This window comes from Ursus americanus, chromosome 23, assembly GCF_024610735.1.
Source record: "Ursus americanus isolate L20-20 chromosome 23, mUrsAme1.1.p, whole genome shotgun sequence".
Lineage (NCBI taxonomy): Eukaryota > Metazoa > Chordata > Mammalia > Carnivora > Ursidae > Ursus > Ursus americanus.
This window is the reverse complement of record NC_142149.1, coordinates 12269962-12286900: the sequence shown is the minus strand read 5'-3', so window position 1 is coordinate 12286900 and position 16939 is coordinate 12269962. Positions and strand designations below refer to the sequence as shown.

At 37.8% G+C, this 16939-nt stretch overlaps 1 protein-coding gene across 12 annotated transcripts in view; it reads left to right on the top strand.

The window, feature by feature from the left end:
• Positions 1–16939, top strand: part of CEP112 (centrosomal protein 112) — a 437573-nt gene that overhangs the window by 58321 nt on the left and 362313 nt on the right. For all 12 annotated transcript variants that reach the window (XR_015721256.1, XM_087854195.1, XM_045813972.2 and 9 more), the window contains one exon: positions 15144–15230. Coding sequence is in view for 11 of the 12 variants with exons in the window: in XM_087854195.1 (XP_087710321.1) it covers positions 15144–15230 (87 nt within the window). In the remaining variant the exon portion in view is untranslated. The remainder of the gene's footprint in view (positions 1–15143; positions 15231–16939) is intronic.

Genomic DNA, 16939 nt, shown 5'->3' with positions numbered 1-16939 from the left:
GCCTGTCTTCTGAAATCTATCCTACAGCAACCAAAGCCCTGGTGTGTAGGACGCATGTATGAGAATTATTTTGTGGTAGTGTTTGCATTAGAAAAATATTGAAAATAAGATGAATATGCATTAAGGGAAACAAATTTTGTTTTCATTAAGGAATAGGTGGTAGCAATTTAAAGGAATGAATAAAAACGACAGCAGGTTGTTCAGAGAGAAAAGCGAGATGCAGCAAAAACATATATTTTTGTGTGTAAAATATTCATAATAAAAAATAGGTATTGTTGAAGGGATAGTGGTTTAAAGAAGGGAATATGTCTTAGCTCACATCTAACAGCCCAGGGTGTGTAGGGAGTGCTCTGCTCTGTGACCTCACTGGGACCCAGGCTCCTGGGGAAGCTCCACCATCTTCAGTGTGTGACTTCAGTCTCTGGGTCTCAGGTGGCGGTTGCTCACAGGTACCTTATCTTTTAAGAGTCATCCTTCAGAAAGAAAGAGAGCATGAAAAGAAAGCCTCTTTATTTTGAAAGATACCCAGTCAGGGTTGCCTGCAGCATTTCTGTCCCAGTACCCTCCTTGACCATAGCTAGTCACGTGGTCCCAAGCAGCCTCCGGTAAGACAGCCCAGCCCAAATCTGGTGGTGGTGGGGGGGCCTCAAAGGAAGGAAAGGAAGATAGATATCTGAGGACACTGGCAGTCTGTGCTACAAACCCCCAGACTGGTGCATGCATTTTAGCTTGTGTGTGTTTCTGTATGAGTCTGTGAACATGGCAGGAGATATGCAAATATACTGGGTTGTTAGTAAGGAATACGCCATGCAGGTGTTAATATAGAGGGACATGGGGAGGAGAGGGAGAAGAGGGAGAGTCAAATAAAAAATGAACACCAAGGAGTGCAGAGAAGCGAAACAAAATAAACAGAAACTCAGTATAGAGTAGGATTATGATTATGTTTGTGTTGCCTGTAAATGATGTTTGTATATGATGTATAACAAAATCTAAAAATTAGAAAAAAAAATACTGGCATGCACTGTGTCCGTGTAAATATCACTTCTTCCCTGAAGGTAATGAGTTCTGAGGAGACTAGAAATTACTGTTAGGAGAATTCCATCCATCTCTAAGCCCCACGGATAAGGTAGCAAGAGAGATAGATGCATTGTTCTTTGTGCTATGTTTAGAAATAAGCACAATGAGTAACAATTGGCATTATGAAGTATTACAAACGAACATTTTGAGAATAGGGTATCCTGGAGATGTTAATCAGGAAGAATATTAATTATCAATGCATGATAATATCCCCTGACTAGTAACTAACAGAATTCTCTAAAAAAAAAAATGATTTTAACAGTTAGGTATCTGAGTAAGGACAGTGATGATTATTTTAGAAATCACTTCTTCTGCAATTTGCAGTGGTGATTGGTGAGATGTAGAAAGTGGGAGTAAGCAAACATATCGTGCGGCCTGTTGCTTTGGAAATTGCTGGGCAGGTGTACGTGGTTGACATCAGCAATGTTTTTGAGCTTTTCTGCCTTAAAGTTGAATTACTATGTAGGTACAGTAAATAAAGGCAAACAATATTTCAGAATTATTACATTTTATACTTTGTTGAAAACTTGTAGTTTGTTGAGTTATTCTCTATATTAGAATAAATCTTGCTCTTTTTGTATGTTTTATTCCTTTTGATATTATTGAAGTAGTTGATCAACATTAAAGCTTTGAAATGACATTAAAAGGAGTTCATTGGTATTTTAAAATATGTAGATGAGGACTGTTTAATAACTTTAATACATTTTTTCCTTACAAATTCATTAAGTTATTATGCTAATTTATTTTGGTATTATACTGATTTCAGTATCAGATGTTAAAGTTTGCACTTGCAAAATTGCCAATAGTAAAAAGCACCATTCTGAATAAGAAATTTGCTCTTCATAAGAATGAATGTTGAATACCTGAGTGAATAGACTGGGAAGCATTCCTTTAAAAAAAACCCTTAATTCAAAATTCGTGAGTATTCAGTTGAATAAAATGACAATGGTAATTGTCCTAAAATTTAACTAGTTATACTGTAAGTGGGATATTGTTAAACCCAAGGAAATACTGTAATCCTAAGTGAGCACCTTCATCAGTTTTATTCACTTGGTAAGAATCTCCAACCTCAGAGCTATTCTTTGAAGCACATACTTCAGAAAAAATGAAGCCAAATGGACTTCTAAATAAAATTTCCTAGGGTCTAAGTACAAATTTTAGAAATTCTCTTAAAAATAGCTGGGGGGCATGTCCTCTAGAGAGGTAAGCTATCCATTTTCAGTTCCTTTGCTTTGGCAGTAGGTTTTCCGTGGAATGTCTTATCACACACGCCTCGTATTCCTGTGGCATCGTCTCAGTCTCTTGCTGGCTGTATGCTTCTTTTTCTAGAAGTGGGTGGTTTAGCCCTGAGGTGGTGGTTCAAGTAATTGAGTGGACCCTCGGTCCTGTTGCACAGGGACTTGGTCAGAGGAGGTAAAGCTCTCCTCTTTCCACTTACCCCAACTGATTCTTGCCATAAGATATTTTTGAGGGGGCAAATGGCCTAGACAGGTATGTCGGTTCCAAACCTAACCCCCTTTACATCAGAGAATCGATAGATGAAAAACACGTTGAACAATGGCTGTTTTTAGAAATGGGGTAAAAGTACTCGCGTTTCTTATGTATTGCTTTCAATAGGGCTTCTCTGCCCACTCTTCTTAATGGCTCCGTCTTCTTAGCCTGACATCAAAAATTCTATAATTTAGGCTCAGTTAATCATTTGTCTAAATTTTAAAACTTAATTTTAACATATACGCGCCTGTGTACATAAGTATAGTACACAGAGAATACAAATGTGACTACAAAGTTTAATTATTTTGTTCAGCAAACATGATGAGAAAATCCCCTAAAACATGTATTTCAGGTCCAGGAAAGAAGGAAAGAAAAAGTACAGTGCAAACCAACTGCGGGGCAATGTTGAATATAAAGTGATACAAGGTATACTGAGGAAGGAAAAGTTGCTGTTTTCTGGAAAGCTTGAGGAAGACTTCATGGAGGGAATGACATATGAGCCATGAGATGGGAAGAGGCAGAGAAGACATGGACGCAGGAAGCCAGAGTGTGTGTTTAGCTGGAGCTTATAGACCACTAGGCTGGTGGTACAGGGAAAAGAAAAGAAGGGGGGGGTGGTAAAGTCACACACGGATGTTGCTGCCAAGCCAAGGCCCAGGGAGCTACTGAAGTTTCGACTGGAGAATGCCCTTTTCACAACTGTGCTTTAGGAAGGTGAATGGGCAGTGGTGTCTTAGATGGACTAGCGGGGTGGAGATGGGCCTGAGCTCAGTCTCTATTGAAGAGGCTTTCTGATCGCGGAGGTGCGGGTGCTTGAGGAACTCTGTAGGGTTGTTCCAGCGGGCTGAAGCAAGGCAGTGTGTGCTGGCTTTGAATGTGGTGACTCGGGGGATATTGAGGGCAGGGACAGGGAGGTGTAAAGATAAGGGACTTATTCATACATAGTGACTATTATTGTGTATGGGGTGTTGAACTGTACTGGAGCAACGACCAACAGGAGCTGGCTAGGGGGTGGTGGAAACTAGGAAAGACCTGAGTCCTGGAGATGGACAATTGTGACTCACCTGCATGGGAGACTAGAGTTAAATCCCGATAAAATCACCAAAGGCAAGAATTTACCCATAGTGAAGGCAGCCGGAGGTCTGACTGGAAGAATGGGATGATGCCAAAGAGACAGAGAAACCCTCTCCAGAGCAAGAGGAGAACCAGAACAGCCGAGTCACAGAAGCTGAGGAAAAAAGGTGATCCTCCTGCAAATCGCTGAAGACAGAAGCATGGAATTTGCCCTTAGGTTGGGCGGTCAAAGGCCTCCTGGAGGAAGAATGAAAATTATGTCACATTGTGACCTTTGAGATTGCAGTTTTAATGAAGGGTGGAAGGCGAAATCTGGAAGGAAGGGAAGACGTGAAGGACAGAATGTGGAATATGTGCACAATGGAAAGGTCATAGTTAAAAAGAAGGAAACCACAAAAACAAATGATACTTTGTGTGGAAAGCTCAGATATTTAAAGAGCAATTTCTGCTGGTAATCTTTAATTGGGATTTAAAAAATTAAATATTAATTTAATCTATTAAAAATCACAGAGGAAAATGCGTGTGAAGTACTAAATGATCTAAAAAAAAGTAGGAACCCTTAATTAATCTTAAAAAATTAAAAGAAGTCTTTAGGGAACAGAAGTTGGATCATAGCATGTTTTAGAGTATCAGTGACTTACGGGTTGTGTGCCTGTCCCTCCTCGCTTCCCTAGTTGAGCCAGGTTTTCTGTCCCAAGAAGCATTTCTCATTAAAACCATAAGACTTTATTTAGAAAGCATCTTCTTTTCCTTGCTTGAGTTCTTTTTTTTTTTTTTTTAAAGATTTTATTTATTTATTCGACAGGATAGAGGCAGCCAGCGAGAGAGGGAACATAGGCAGGGGGAGTGGGAGAGGGAGAAGCAGGCTCATAGCAGAGGAGCCTGATGTGGGGCTCGATCCCATAACGCCGGGATCACGCCCTGAGCCGAAGGCAGACGCGTAACTGCTGTGCCACCCAGGCGCCCCTCCTTGCTTGAGTTCTGTTTACATTTTGAGCTGGTTAAAGCAGGTGAACCCTCAAATTAAAAAAAATATTTTTTTTTTGAGAGAGAGTGCACAGCAGGGTGGAGGGGGAGGAGCAGAGGGAGAGGAAGAGAGAGAATCTCAAGCAGGTTCCACTCTCAGGGCAGAGCTAGATTCGGGGCTTGATCTCAGGACCCTGAGATCATGAGCTGAGCCAAAATCAAGAGTTGACGCTTAACTGACTGAGGCACCAGGCACCCTTAACTCTCATATTTTAAAAGCTACTCCGCTTTATTTAGCTTGCATTCATTAGCTGGACCCAGACTGCTGAGTACGAATGCAGCTGGGTGGATTTTTATACCTCAGTGGCTGGGTGACCTTGAGCAGGTGCCTCTTTGTGCTTTAGTTTTGCTCTTTGTAAAAGGGACATAGTAAAAGTACCCATTTGCAGAAGCCATTGTGAGGATTACATGAAATAATGAAACAATTGCATGTAGATTGTTAGGAATAGAGCCGAGCAAGTTGTATCTAATCAATCAAGTATTTTTGTTTTTCTGCTTCTGCAATTTTTTCTTTTCATTCCTTGCTGCTTCTGCTACTGAAATTGATACTACAGATGGTCCCTGACTTAGTATGGTTTGATTTAATGCTTTTTCGACTTTATGATGGTGCTAAAGCAATACACATCCAGTGGAAACCATACTGCAGATTTTGAATTTTGCTCTTTTCTTGGGCTAGCAGTATGTGGTACGATCATCTCTTATGATGCTGGGCAGTGGTGTTCTATTGCATGAATATACCGTAATTTGTTTATCCGTTGATCTATTAGTCACCATTTGGTTTGTTCGCAGTTTTGGCTGTTATGAATAAGGCTACGATGAAAATTAATGTACAAGTTTTTGTTCTCTTGGATAAAACTGCTAAACTGCTTTCCAAGTAGTTGTACAATTTTATACTCTTATCAGCAATGTATGAGAGTTCAAGTTGTTCCATATCCTCACCAACACTTGATATTGTGAGTTAAAAAATTATTTTAATTTGAATAGACCTACAAACAGCAAAGAAATTGAATCAGTAATCAAAGGGCGCCTGGGTGGCTCAGTTGGTTAAGCATGTGCCTTCAGCTCTGGTCATGATCCCAGGGTCCTGGGACCAAGCCCCACATCGGGCTCCCTGCTCAGCGGGGAGCCTGCTTCTCCCTCTCCCTCGCCCTCTCCCTCTACCTGCTGTTCCCCCTGCTTGTGCTCTCTCTCTGTGTCAAATAAATAAATAAATAAATAAATAAATAAAATCTTAAGAAAAAAAAATCTCCCAACAAACAAAAGTCCGGGGCCAGATGGCTTCCCAGGGGAATTCTACCAAACATTTTTGTTTTTTTGAGATTTAAAAAAAATTTATTGGAGAGTGTGAGCACAAGCAGATGGAGGGGAGCAGAGGGAGAGGGAGAAGCAGACTGCCTGCTGAGCAGGGAGCCCCATGTGGGGCTCGATCCTAGGACCCTGGAATCATGACCTGAGCCGAAGACAGACACTTAAATGACTGAGCCACCTAGGCTCCCCTTTACCAAACATTAAAAGAAGAGTTAGGTTTATTCCAAATCCAAAGAGGTGAAAGATCTGTACTCTGAAAACTATAGAGTACTTAATGAAAGAAATTGACACAAAGAAATGGAAAAACATCCCATGCTCATGGATTGGAAGAACAAAATATTGTTAAAATGTCTATACTACTCAAAGCAGTCTTCACATTTAATGCAATCCCTGTCAAAACACCAACAGTATTTTTCACAGAGCTAGAACAAACAATCCTAAAATTTGTATAGAACCACAAAAGACCCTGAATAGCCAAAGCAATCTTGAAAAAGAATAGCACAGCTGGAGGCATCACAATTCCAGACTTCGAGCTATATTAGTATTACAAAGCCATAGTTATCAAGAGAGTATGGTACTGGCAAAAAAACAGACACATAGATCAATGGACTAGAATAGAAAACCGGAAATGGACCCACAACTCTATGGCCAACTAATCTTTGACAAAGCGGGAAAAAATATCAAATGGGAGAAAGTCTCTTCAACAAATGATTTGGGAAAACTGGACAGCCACATGCAGAAGAATGAACCAGTTTCATCTGCTTTCTTACCCATACACAAAAATGAATTCAAAATGGTTGAAAGACCTAAATGTGAGACAGGAAACCATCAAAATCCTAGTGGAGAACATAGGCATCAACTTTTTTTTTCCCCAAGTAGGCTCTACAGCCAACGTGGAGCCCACTGCAGGGTTTGAACTCATGACCCTGAGATCAAGGCTTGAGCTGAGATCAAGAGTTGGACACTTAAGTGACTGAGCCACCCTGGCACCCCAGCCTGTAACCTCTTTGACCTCGACTGTAGCAACTTCTTACTACATATGTCTCTGGAGGTAAGGGAAACAAAAACAAAACATGAACAAAAATGAATTGGGACTTCATCAAGATAAAAATCTTCTGCACAGTAAAGGAAACAATCAACAAAACTAAAAGGCAGCCTATGGAATGGGAGAAGATATTTGCAAATGACATATCTGACAAAGGGTTAGTGTCCAAAATGTAAAGAATTTGTCAAACCTAACACCCCCCCAAAACCCCAAAAAACAAAAAACGAACAAAGACAAGCAAAAAACAAATAATCCAGTTAAGAAATGGGCTAAAGATATGAATAGACATCTTTCCAAAGAAGACACACAGATGGCTAACAGACGTATGAAAAGATGCTCAACATCACTCATCATCAGGGGAATGCAAATCAAAACCACAATGAGGTACCACTCCACACCTCTCAGAATGGCTAAAATTAACAACACAGGAAGCAACAGATGTTGTTGGCAAGGATTCGGAGAAAGGAGAACCCTTTTACACTGTTGGTGGGAATGCAAACTGGTGCAGCCACTCTGGAAAAGAGTATGGAGGTTCCTCAAAAAGGTAAAAATAGAACTATCCTACAACCCAGCAATTGCACTGCTAGGTATCCAAAGGATACAAAGATACTGATTCAAAGGGGCACATGTACCCAGATATTTATAGCAACATTATCAACAATAGCCAAATTATGGAAAGAGCCCAATCGTCCATCCACTGAAGAATGGATGAAGGCGATGTGATACACGTACACACATATGCACACACACACACACACAATGGAATATTACTCAGCCATCACAAAGAATGAAATCTTGCCAGTTTCAACAACATGGATGGAGCTAGAGTATATTATGCTAAGCTAAATAAGTCAGTCAAACAAAGACAAATACCGTATGATCTCACTCATATGTAGAATTTAAGAAACAAAACAGATGAACGTAGAGGAAGAGTAAAAAAAATGGAGGCAAACCATAAGAGACTCTTAATGACAGAGAACAAACAGGGTTGCTAGAGAGGTGGTGGGTGGGGGATGGGCTAAATGGGGGATGGATATTAGGAGAGCACTTGTGATGAGCCCTGGGAGTTGTATGTAAGTGATGAATCACTAAATTCTACTGAAACCATTACACTATATGTTAACTAACTAGAATTTAAATAAAAACTTTAAAAAAAAGATCTGTTGATATACAATGCCAACTTAATTAAACTTTCTGAATAAGAATTTCCAATACCCTTTTATAGTTTAGGAGTCATGTAGGAAATAACTAACAATAAATAATCTAACAACATGAAGATATATATTTGTTTTATAAGCTTGCATAAATAAGAAAAAGTCATACTTTTAAAGACATCTGTGTATGGTATGTGGAAGGAACAAAAAACTAGATGAACTAAAATTCCAGAATGAGAACAATCTTGAAATAAACTGATAATGATAGCTATTCAAAAAAATTATTTTAGCCATTGAAGTTGTATCTCATTGTAGTTTTAATAAATAATAAAAGACTTTATTTTTTTAGAGCAGTTTTAGGTTAGAAAAATTAATCAGAAAGTATAGGGAATTCTAAATTACCTCCCTTCCCACCCAGTTTCCTCATCAGTATGGTATAGTAGTTATAATTGGTGCACCAGTTTTGATAGATTATTATTAACTAAAGTCCATGATTTACTTATTTCTTTGGGTTATATATATAGTTCTGTGGGTTTTGACAAATGTATGATGTCACATATCCACCAGAAAAGTATGCCCTAAAATTCTTCTCTTCTCCATCTCTTCTTCTCTCCCTCTGTCCCCTGAACCTCTGGTACCACTGATCACTGATCTTTTTCCTATCTCTTTAATTTTGCCTTTTCCAGAATGTCAGGTAGTTGGCCTTTCAGATGAGATTGGGCATATTCAGGGTGGTATGGCCATAGACCAGATAGGTGGCCTTTCAGAAGGACTTCTTCCAATTAGCAACGTGCATTAAATGTTCCTCCATGTCTTTTTCTGGCTTGATGTCATGGTTGTTCTAGTTTGTGTTTCCTGAAGGCTAATGTATTCTCTTTTCATATGCTTATGGCCCATTTATGTATCTTTTTATGGGAAGTATTTGTTTAATGCTGTTACATTTTTTAAAGATTTATTTATTTATTTATTTATTTATTTATTTATTTATTTATTTATTTATTTTAGAGAGAGAGAAAGCCCAGGGGAAGGGGAGAGTGGGAGAGGGAAGGGAAGAGGGAGAGAGTCCCAAGCAGACCCTGCAGTGAGCATGGACCTTGACATGGACGGGGCTCCATCACACGACCCTGAGATCATGATCTGAGCCTAAACCAAGAGTTGGATGCTCAACTGACTAAGCCACCCAAGTGCTCTTAATGCTATCACATTTCAAAAGAAATAAGGTTTCTGCCATTTTATTATTAAGTTGTAAGAGCTCTTCTTATATTCTGGACACAGTTATATTTTATATTCTAGGTAGTTTTTATGTTCTGGATACAAATTATATTTTTCTATTCTGCATACAAATGGAAACTTTGTTATTTGATATATACATAATTAGGAAATCTCCTTAATATTGCTAGGATGAATTCCTCTATCACTATAAAATAGCCTTCTGTCTTTTATCATAGTCCTTTTCTTGGTTTGTGTGGCATATCTTTCTGTACCCTTTAATTTTCAACCTATTTGTGTCTTTATATTTAAAATGGATCAATGATAGCATATAATCGGGTCATTCTTTAAAAATGTAGTCTAACAGTCTCTGTGTCATTTATTAAGTGGTTAGTTCATTTAAATTTAATGTGATTATTGATATGGCTGGTTGGCTTTCAGTGTACTTTCTTGGTATTTGTTTCTACTGGTACCTTCTTTTTTTCCCACTCCTTTGTTGTCCTATTTTCAGTTATTCATTTAAAAAATTATTTAATTTAAATTTTTCTATTGAATTCTTAGCTATGTATGCTTTGATATTTTTCTTTATTGGTTGTTCTGGGGCTAAAAATGTGCATCCTGTCCCTGTCAGAGTCTATGTAGTATCAATACTGAACTGCTTCATACTGGACCTTTTCCACTGTCTAGTCCCCACGTCGCAAATCTAATAACTTAAAAATAGTATAATGCAGTTTAACCCTGCCCCATTCTCTGTGCTATCTGTTGCATAGTTCTGCATACTTTAAACCCCACCTTCCAGTGTTGTTAATTTTGCTTTAAATAGTTGTCTTTTGAGGAAAGTAGGAGATGAGAAAACTGCACTTTTGTATTTATCAACTTATTTACTCTTTCAGGGACTCTTTTTCTTTCGTATCTGAGTTTGTATCTGGTATAATTTCCTTTCATCCTTAGGAAAGTCTTTCATTATTTCTTGTAGTGCATCTCTACTGGTGACAACTTCTGTCAGCTTTTCTTTTATCTGAAAATTTTTTTTCCCTTTCAGCACTTGCAAGATATTATTCCTTTGTCCTCTGGCCTCTATTGTTTCTCATGGGGAGCAAGCAGTCATTCTTATTATTGTTCCCCTGTAGATAATGTCTTTTTACTTCTGGCTGTTTTTAAGATTTTCTCTTCATCTTTGGTTTTCGGCAGTGAGACTGTAACATGCCGAGATGTTTTCTTTGTATTTATTCTGTCTCAGAGTCACTGAGGATCTTGGATCTCTGAATTAGTATATATTTTTTCTCAAACTTGGGAGGTTCTTGGCCATTATTTCTCTAAATATGTTTTCTCCCTTTTCTCACTCCCCTCTTTTGGTATATTAGATTCTTTGATTTTGTTCCACATAAAGTTTTGTTCATTTTTCATTAATTCTTTAATCTTTTTTTTTTTCCACTCAGGTCATTAGATTAGATCATTTCTATTGGTGTGTCATCAAATTTACAGACCTTTCTTCTGCCATCTCAAATGTATTATTAAGCTTATCCAGGGATTTTTTCCCTTTAAGCTATTATAATTTTCTGTTCTGGAATTTCTATTTGTTTCTTTTTACAATTCCATTACGTTGCTGAGACTCCTTACCTGTCCTCTCATTAAAATAAATTTTTAATTTTTTGAATATATTTTCCTTTACTTCTTTGCAGTATTTATATTAACTGTTTTAAAGTCTTCTATGCCAAGCAGGTTCATCTTGGGCCTTATTAACTCCTTTTGCTTATTTGTTCTTGCCTATAGACAACATTTTTCTTTTTTTCATGTTTATTAATTTCTGTGTAAAGGACATTGTCATTGTGGGTGATACATTTTAGACCTCTAGTTTCTGTCGTCTTCCGCCATAGTATAGTGATTTTTGTTATTGTTCTTATGGGTTGTTCAGTTATTGGCCAGTTACCTCTAACTTGTGTAAACTTGGCTTTACATTCTATTAAGGTAAATATGTGGAAAGCCAAAGTTATTTCCCAAACTCCTCCAACATGGTGGGATCTAATCTACAAGCTCTGTCTCTTCTGAAGATCTTATAAAGTCTTGCTTTTAGACTTTGTTGGGTAGGTGGGATAAGCCTAAAGTATGGCCTTTGTGGTGTTTCAGCCAGATGCCCAGGTATTCCCAAGTTGTTAGGAAGATGTCTTCAGTTTGCTTGCGCTGGGCCTTCAATATCTCACAGCACCATGTAATCTGTGGTATCTATTATATTTTCTACCTTATAGCAGCCAGGCTTTGTTATTTACCCAGTGCCTGCACCCAGTGTGCCAAATGCACACACATCCCTGTCCATGCTCAAGGACTGGAGGGGGCTCCTGCTGGCAGTTCCCATTTCCCTAGTGCCCTGTACTTAAAGATTCCAGCTTCTTCAGCTGTCCTGAACTCTGACCTTTGCCTTCTCAGTTCAGTAGAGCTTGGGGGCTCTACTTGGACTGTGCTTGTGCCCATGCAGAGAGCCAGAATGATAGTGGGGCTCAGCTTAGGAGGATGACAGTATCACTCGGCCTGTTTCCTAATACCTGGGAATGGTCACCTTCTATGTTTCATCCCAATTTGTGCTTGTTAACAGTGGGAGGTGTGTTTGGTACAAGTTACTCCATTATACCCTGAAGTAGACTTCCATGGTTCTTCACTTTGAAATTGATAGTGTGTATGCTGAGCCCAGTTAAAGAAAACTTAAATGTTGTTTGGAATAGACTTACTGGGGAAGGGGGGGGGGTCAAACAAATTAGAAGTGCTATATTCAGTCTTTTAATTTCAGTCTCTGTGTTAAATTAAGCAAGGCTGTTTACTCTCTTTCCATATGCACATGGTATATGTATGTAGATGCACATAGACGTATGCATGTCTGTATGTCTATCTCTTGTGTCCTGTATTGTCTTTATATACTATACTGGTAAGATTGTTTCTGTGTTCTAACCCTGATAATTTACCATGAATCATGCCCCTGAGTATAGGGTTGTGTTTGTGTTGTCAGGGTAAGAGTTTCCAGAAAAGAGATACTCCTTTATTATTATTATTTCAGGATGGCAGTAGAGAAACTGTCTTTTTAATACTACCCTTGTGATAACTTGGTGTTCTCTCTCTTAACCAAGTTATCAAATGTTACATTGGCAATATTGGGACAAACCACCCTCCTCCTAATAAGATGGAATGAAAAAGGACACAACATCATGTTAGTGTTAATCTTGCTGAAATCTAATAAGTCTAGTCATCAGGAAACATCAGACAAATCCAAATTGAGGGACATTCAATGATTGGCTGTACTCTTTAAAAACATCAAGGTCAAGAAACACAAAGAAAGGTTGTCCTAGATTAAAGGAGATACAGTTGATATGATACCTAAGAGCAACGTGTGATCCTGAGTTGGACCTTGGATTGGTAAAAAACCTACAAATGGCGTTATTGTGATCATTGATAAAGTTTGACTATAGACTGTGCATTAAGTAATATTATTGTGTTCTATTACATTTTCTGATTTTGATAGTGGTTATAGAAGATGGCGCCTGTGTTTTAAGGAAATATACACTGAAGTTTTTAGGGACAAAGGAGCGTGATGTCTCTAGCTTTCTCCCAAAGGGTTCAGAAAATAGTTTTATGTGTGTCTATAAGTAGATACAGATATAAGAAATGATAAAGCACATCAGGCAGAATATAAACCGTTTGTGAATCTGGGTGAAGGGTATATGGGAGCTCCTTGTACTATTGCAACTTTTCTTGAAGTTTAATGTTGTACCAAAGTAAAAATTATAGCCGAAAAATCAAATTTAGATATATCTCTATGGTTGCAAGAGCAGAGATCCATCAAGCTTCCCTGAAATAGAAAGGAATGCAAAAAACCTCCGAATTCAAGTACGCGTACTGTCATGGACACTATTAGGGCCTGAGTTTGCTTACTTCATATTTCAGATGCTGTGTGGTTTCTAGTCTTTGCTGTGTTGGTATATGTGCTTTGCTCTCTTCTGTATAGTGGATTCATCTGCTTTCTCTCAGTTGCTGCCCCTCCAGAACTTGTTTGTTTCTCAAAGTCGCTAACTTGCTGTTCTAATTCAGATTCTTAACAGAGAGCATCAGAACGATTATTCTCCAGCTAATGGATTGGTTAAGCATGTGTCAGGTGTCTATTCCTATCTGGTCAACCAAGATTGAAGTGGAACAGATGGGAGAAGGTGGGTTGGGTATGGCAGCATAGTCCATGGCATTTAGGGCTGACCCTCAGAAGCCAAAGGTATGACAAATTCTCTCGAAGGTGCTGGGGAAAGATATGGCGGTGAACTGTGTCTCCCATATCTGCCCAGCTTGCTTATATTGCTTTTTGAGTTTGACTACTTTTTAAGAGACTCCTAACATACTTCTATTGGGGATCTTCACATGGACTTAGATCACCCAGCCCCCTTTCTGCTAAAATGAGGAGGAAGTAGCAAAGGGAGTTAGAGGCAAAAGAATGGAAACCGTCACAGTTTCTTCCTTGTGTGTAGTAAATGGACGACTGCTTTCCTCTCCACCACGCGGTGTTTAAAAAATCATGAGACTGTGTTAACTTATGTTTGTAAAAGTTTAAAATTTCATTTTACTGTGTTGATTTGATCGTGCATGTTTATCTTAAGTTCAGATTCATCACCTTTTTGAAACAGCAATTGAAAAATACAAAGTGTATTTCAGAAAATTTCAAGAGAGTATTTTGACAGTACATTTGTAATATTTTAAAAGAAAATTTTCCTGAATGTTGTAGACTAATTTTTTTGAATACCTGCTTTGTGCCAAGCATTGTCCTGAGTATAGTTACTTAAGTGATATCATTGAAAATAAGCTTCACAGCTCATTGAGGTAAGGGTAATTAATCTTAACTAGCAGGAGAGGAAATAGAGTGTCGAAATGGTGACTTGTCCAGAGTTACAACAGTTAATGTAGTGAGATTAGAATTCAAAATAGAAATGAGATCTGTCGGACTCCAATGTATATACTCTTTCAAAGCGTAAGGAATCAGGTGGTCAAACACGTTCACATTTGAGATAATCAATTTCATGTTGTTCATCTTACAACCTGTCACTGTTATTCTTTTAATTCTGAGATGTGCCCTTATTATCAACAAGGGTCAGTTACATTTTGGCTGGCTTCGCTCAGAACGCTGGTGCAGTAGGTGTCGGTTTGTTAAGGATGGGAGTTGTTAATAAATGCTCAAAAGGCGATCAAGTTACTTTCTTGAAGTAGTCGGGGTCTACGATTCCAGCAGACAGAACTGGAAAATATGTTAAGTGAAATGTGCGATTATCAGTAATATGCCGTCATTGTGGACATCCACTCTCAAGTTGTCATATTTAAGTACGTAGGTAAATAAGCGTAGTTTTAATGAGCAAGTAGATATGAGAAAAGAAAAAAGTAAAAAGGTTGAAGAGGGGCTCAGAGATAGTAAACAAAGGCTAAACTACTATTGGATTTAGCAAAATATCAATTTAAGATGACTTCTTTTGAGGGTGGAGGGGGCTGGGGATAACTGCTGAATCTATATTTACTAGTCTTCGTTTTTTCTGTCCAGTGAAATTTATTTGAAAATTAGCTTGGAAGTAATCAAAGAATGTAACTAACGTGTCGGTAAGATGATGTGATTGCTAGACCAGTGGCCATAAGAAAAAAGTGGAAAATGATACTTTCACATCGGGAATTATTTTAATTTAATTTTGCGCTTTTGTCAAAGGGAAAAATATGTTAATAACACCTTTAAAATGTTTTTCTTGAAGCTGGACATAAAAACAAAAATGCTGGAAGCTAAATGTCATGAAGAGAAGCTTAAACTGCAGCAGAAACATGATGCTGACGTTCAGAAGGTAGGATATCTGCTGGAATATTCTAGATTTTGTAACCATCATCCCACCATCCACTTATTTATGTACTTATAACAGTCTGTACTATAAATGGAATTTGCTAAATTAATAATTTGGCATAAGTTGATCTTTAAACTTCATCTTCCAAACAAATGTGTCTATGTAAGTATTCTTATGGTTTGTATTGCCTCTTAGTTCTTCCTCTGTTGTTTGAAGGCTGGCCTTCTTATAGTCTGTAATCTGCATTCTATCATTACCTTTCATAAACGCTGAAGTAAGACATCAGCTGTAAACACGAGCGTTTCTTTTAGTCTGATATTCTTTTGTGTTTCTGGAAATTAAAATTTTCTTTTTAATGGAAAAGGAACTTGTGGATTTAGTTCTGTTTGGTGGAGACTGCATGCATCATGATGGTAGCATGGAATGTAGGCTTCTTTGTTCACTAGCTCATTGGATTTATGCCTTTTAATGTTTCAGTTTGTTTTTTTAGAGAAAACTAATTTTTCTTCTTAATGGGCACAGCACCAATAATTAATTTATAACTATCCCACATGGAATTTGAATGATTAGTATGTTTTAGTGTTGATTTAAAAAGCTGAGTGGTATTTTTATATATTTTTATATATGAAGGTTAATCCAAATAGAAACTTGGCATTTACTGTTTCACAGCGAAGCCTGGTCCTGCCTCCTGAAATTGAGGACAGAGATGGTGGCAGGGACTTGAGGCTACACATCGCATACCCATGCTTTCTTAAAAGCTGAAAATATATTAATATTTAGTCAGGTGCCTATTTGGCTCATTTTCTTTCAAAGCAACAAAAACGAAACCACTGATTGAAAGTTAGAAAGAGAAAAAATATTGAATCCTTTTCCTTCTTCTTTCTTCTTTCCCATTCACATTTTAAAGGCCAGTATTTCTTTCTGCTCTTACTAGAATATTTCCTTAGCTTAAATTGGTTAGATAAAAACAGCTCTCTATCACAAATATTCTAGAGATTTAGCAATGTAATTTTATTATTTTTTTTTATTTTATTTTTTTTTAAAGATTTTATTTATTTATTTGACAGAGATAGAGACATCCAGCGAGAGAGGGAACACAAGCAGGGGGAGTGGGAGAGGAAGAAGCAGGCTCATAGCGGAGGAGCCCGATGTGGGGCTCGATCCCATAACGCCAGGATCACGCCCTGAGCCGAAGGCAGACGCTTAACCGCTGTGCCACCCAGGCGCCCCTAGCAATGTAATTTTAATATAACATAATATATATCCAAATGAAATAGAATCTATTGATGTATAAGATAGATAAGTATAAAAATATATTTGGAAAAATCACGGTAATAGAGTTAGAAATAGGCTTCTTGGTACGTCTGTTACAAAAATCTATTCTAAGAAAAACATTTAATAATAAAATTCTTTCCAGGAATTTCTCTTTTAAAATAAATTCTGCATGAAAAAAGAAAGCAATGCAATGCCAGGTAAAATATAAATAAAATCCTTGACCTTATGACAGATTTGGAAAGTATATTCATCAGTTTGTTGCTCAGATGGCATTTTCTAAGTGTCAGGAATTGGGGAGGAACAACATTAGAGCGTTTTATCTTTTCGCATACATTCTTTTCCTTTTTTGCTTCTTTATGAACCTTAGGATCAAACGAGCTCTTTTTCTTAAAAATTTACCAATCATTCTTAGAGGTGGAACTAAAACTATGAAAGGT